The sequence below is a fragment of the Grammomys surdaster genome, unplaced genomic scaffold (genome assembly GCF_004785775.1).
Source record: "Grammomys surdaster isolate TR1022 unplaced genomic scaffold, NIH_TR_1.0 254, whole genome shotgun sequence".
NCBI classification, from domain to species: Eukaryota; Metazoa; Chordata; class Mammalia; order Rodentia; family Muridae; genus Grammomys; species Grammomys surdaster.
The window spans coordinates 934,815-937,187 of record NW_021604695.1 but is presented as its reverse complement, the minus strand read 5'-3'; the positions used below and the strand labels follow the sequence as shown (position 1 = coordinate 937,187).

General features: G+C 48.5%; 1 protein-coding gene across 3 annotated transcripts in view; it reads right to left on the bottom strand.

The window, feature by feature from the left end:
* The window catches only part of LOC114627474 (ubiquinol-cytochrome-c reductase complex assembly factor 1), a 96,539-nt gene extending 95,041 nt beyond the window's left edge, over window positions 1–1,498 (bottom strand). Inside the window, exon 1 of one of the 3 annotated variants that reach the window (XM_028775303.1) lies at window positions 1,158–1,498. In XM_028775303.1, coding sequence (XP_028631136.1) covers window positions 1,158–1,241 — 84 coding nt within the window. In that variant the 5' untranslated portion in view covers window positions 1,242–1,498. Of the gene's footprint in view, window positions 1–1,000; window positions 1,092–1,157 lie in introns of those variants that run through there. The other 2 variants (XM_028775304.1, XM_028775305.1) reach the window with 2 other exon arrangements.
* Window positions 1,499–2,373: the final 875 nt, after the last annotated feature.

Here is a 2,373-nt window from a genome sequence, read left to right as displayed (position 1 = left end):
TCTCTCTCTCTCTCTCTCTCTCTCTCTCTCTCTCTCTCTCTCTCTCTCTCTCTCACCATTGCACGTGTGCACACATAAATAATTTACAACAGGCCAGTTGCCATTTCCCCAGTCATCTTCAGATCTCAATTCCACTTCTGCCTTAGTTAGCATCTGTAATTTCTTCAGCAAATGAACCATTCTGTGGGTAACAGGAACATGTCTCTCAAACAAAACCTCCTGAGCAGCAACTGGAGCAGCAACTGAAGCAGTAACTGAAGAAGCAGTCTGCTAGGATGGCAAGGAATGTTAAGTAGAGTGTAGTCTAAAATGATGTAAAACACAGAAAATAACAATGCAAAAAATAGCGAGAGGCAGGAATGGCGTCTGCTATGTAAAACAGCGCCCTTGGCCAAGTTCTGTAAATACCTGACTTAAATTACAAACTGCTCATCTCTTCAGGACTAGGAACCGTTTCCTCTCTGTCATTTTTTTAACTCGTCCTAGGAGTCAGTAGTGACTCTAAAGAGGATTTAAGGCCAAATCTCAGGAGGGACGTAGACAGAGCACACGGATTAGAACCAGTCTAGAAGTCTTTCGTTCATTCATTCATTCATTCATTCATTCACTCACTCACTCACTCATTCATTCATTCAACAAGTGTTAGGTTGTGTCAAATAGTATGCTGGGCAAAGAGAAAGCCACAGGGCAGTCTCTCCTGCAGCTTTTGCTCTAATAACGTACGCACTCCACTGAGCTATACAAGAGAAAATTCATTTAAAGTCTCTACAACAAACTCAAAGAACCTCAGAATCCAAAGGGGACTGCAAGAGATAAATGTCCTTATTTTTCAAGTGGACCCAGGACCCCCCAGTATCTTACTCAAGGTCACACTGCACACTGTGACAGACATAAACTGGACCCACCCCCCTCTCGGTCCCCCCTCCCAACTCCAATCAGTGCCCCACGTGTTCTTCTCCCAGAGAACGATCCTCATCACATAAAGATCCGAGGTCACTACCTTCTAAAAAGATGGAGAAGCCAAGGCCAAAACAGGGGTAAGGAGAGTGGGAGGCTCCTTCAGTTTCCCTGGGAAAGGGCAACCACGCAACGGAACTACAGCACAGTCTCCCCCATTTCTCCCCTGCTCCTTCTGCCCCGCCCTCTCCAAGCCCAACCTGGAGACGCGCGTGCGTCTCCAGAAAAGTACTCCTGCACTCACAAGGACTCGCACCAGCAACGCCATGTTCCTCCACAATCATTTCCGGGTGAAAGGTGGGTTTCCGGAATCCCGATTGTCACCACCCACTCAGCCTCTGTCCCCCTGCTAAAGGTAGTCGGGCTCCGGCGGCGGCGCAGGCGTAGATATCGCACTGCGCACCCGCGGGTTTCCTGCCGAGGATCTGAAAGAGGTTCCAGGACGCAAGACTCCTCGCCGGTCTTAAGTCCCTGCTGCGCGTCACAAGGGCTCACGTTCTTCCTCTACACACCCCCGGACCTGGCCTCTCACGTCCCTCTCACCCTTCGGTTAACCCCTTACAGCCATTCTTTTACTGACTCCACTTCCAGGAGTCTACAAGGGTAAAGGGATCGGATGTCCCAGTAATTAAAAAAGAGGCCAGGGAGTCTGAGGACCTAAGAGCACAGTCCTAGAAAGCCAGAAAAGGAGGCTGTCAGATGCTGATCTGAGGCTTGGCAGAGCTTGAGGCTTGTGTTTGGCTGGTTAATACATCTTTGAATACTGATAGGGAAAGAATTAGTAAAGGAACAGCCAAGTGTGGTGGCACACGCCTTTAACCCCAGCACTCAAGAGGCAGAGACAGGCTGATCTCTGAGTTCGAAACCAGCCTTGTTTACAGAGTGAGTTCCAGGACAACCAGGAGAAACTCTTGTCCCCAAAATCAAACAAACAAAACATAATAGTAATTGAGGAGAAAGAAGGATGAGAGAAGTTGCCTGTGGGAATAGGCAAGTAGATCGTCTTACTGAAGAACTCTTGTATCCCAAGAGAAGTAAAAAAGAGAAGACAAGCCGGGCAGTGCTGATGTACGCCTTTAATCCCAGCACTTGGGAGGCAGAGGCAGGCGGATTTCTGAGTTCGAGGCCAGCCTGGTCTACAGAGTGAGTTCCAGGACAGCCAAGGCTACACTGAGAAACCCTGTCTCGAAAAACAAACAAAAGAAAGGAAGGAAGGAAGGAAGGAAGGAAGGAAGGAAGGAAGGAAGGAAGGAAGGAAGGAAGAAAAGAGAAGACATTGCTGCTTCACTGACTGACCAGGAGCCAGAGCCTAGTGGTCGAAGCACTTCCAGTCAATAAAGACTACTTAGTACTCAGTATTCATTCAGCATGCACTGGGTACCAAACAGGTGTGGGTAACTCTGCAGAGCTTGTGAG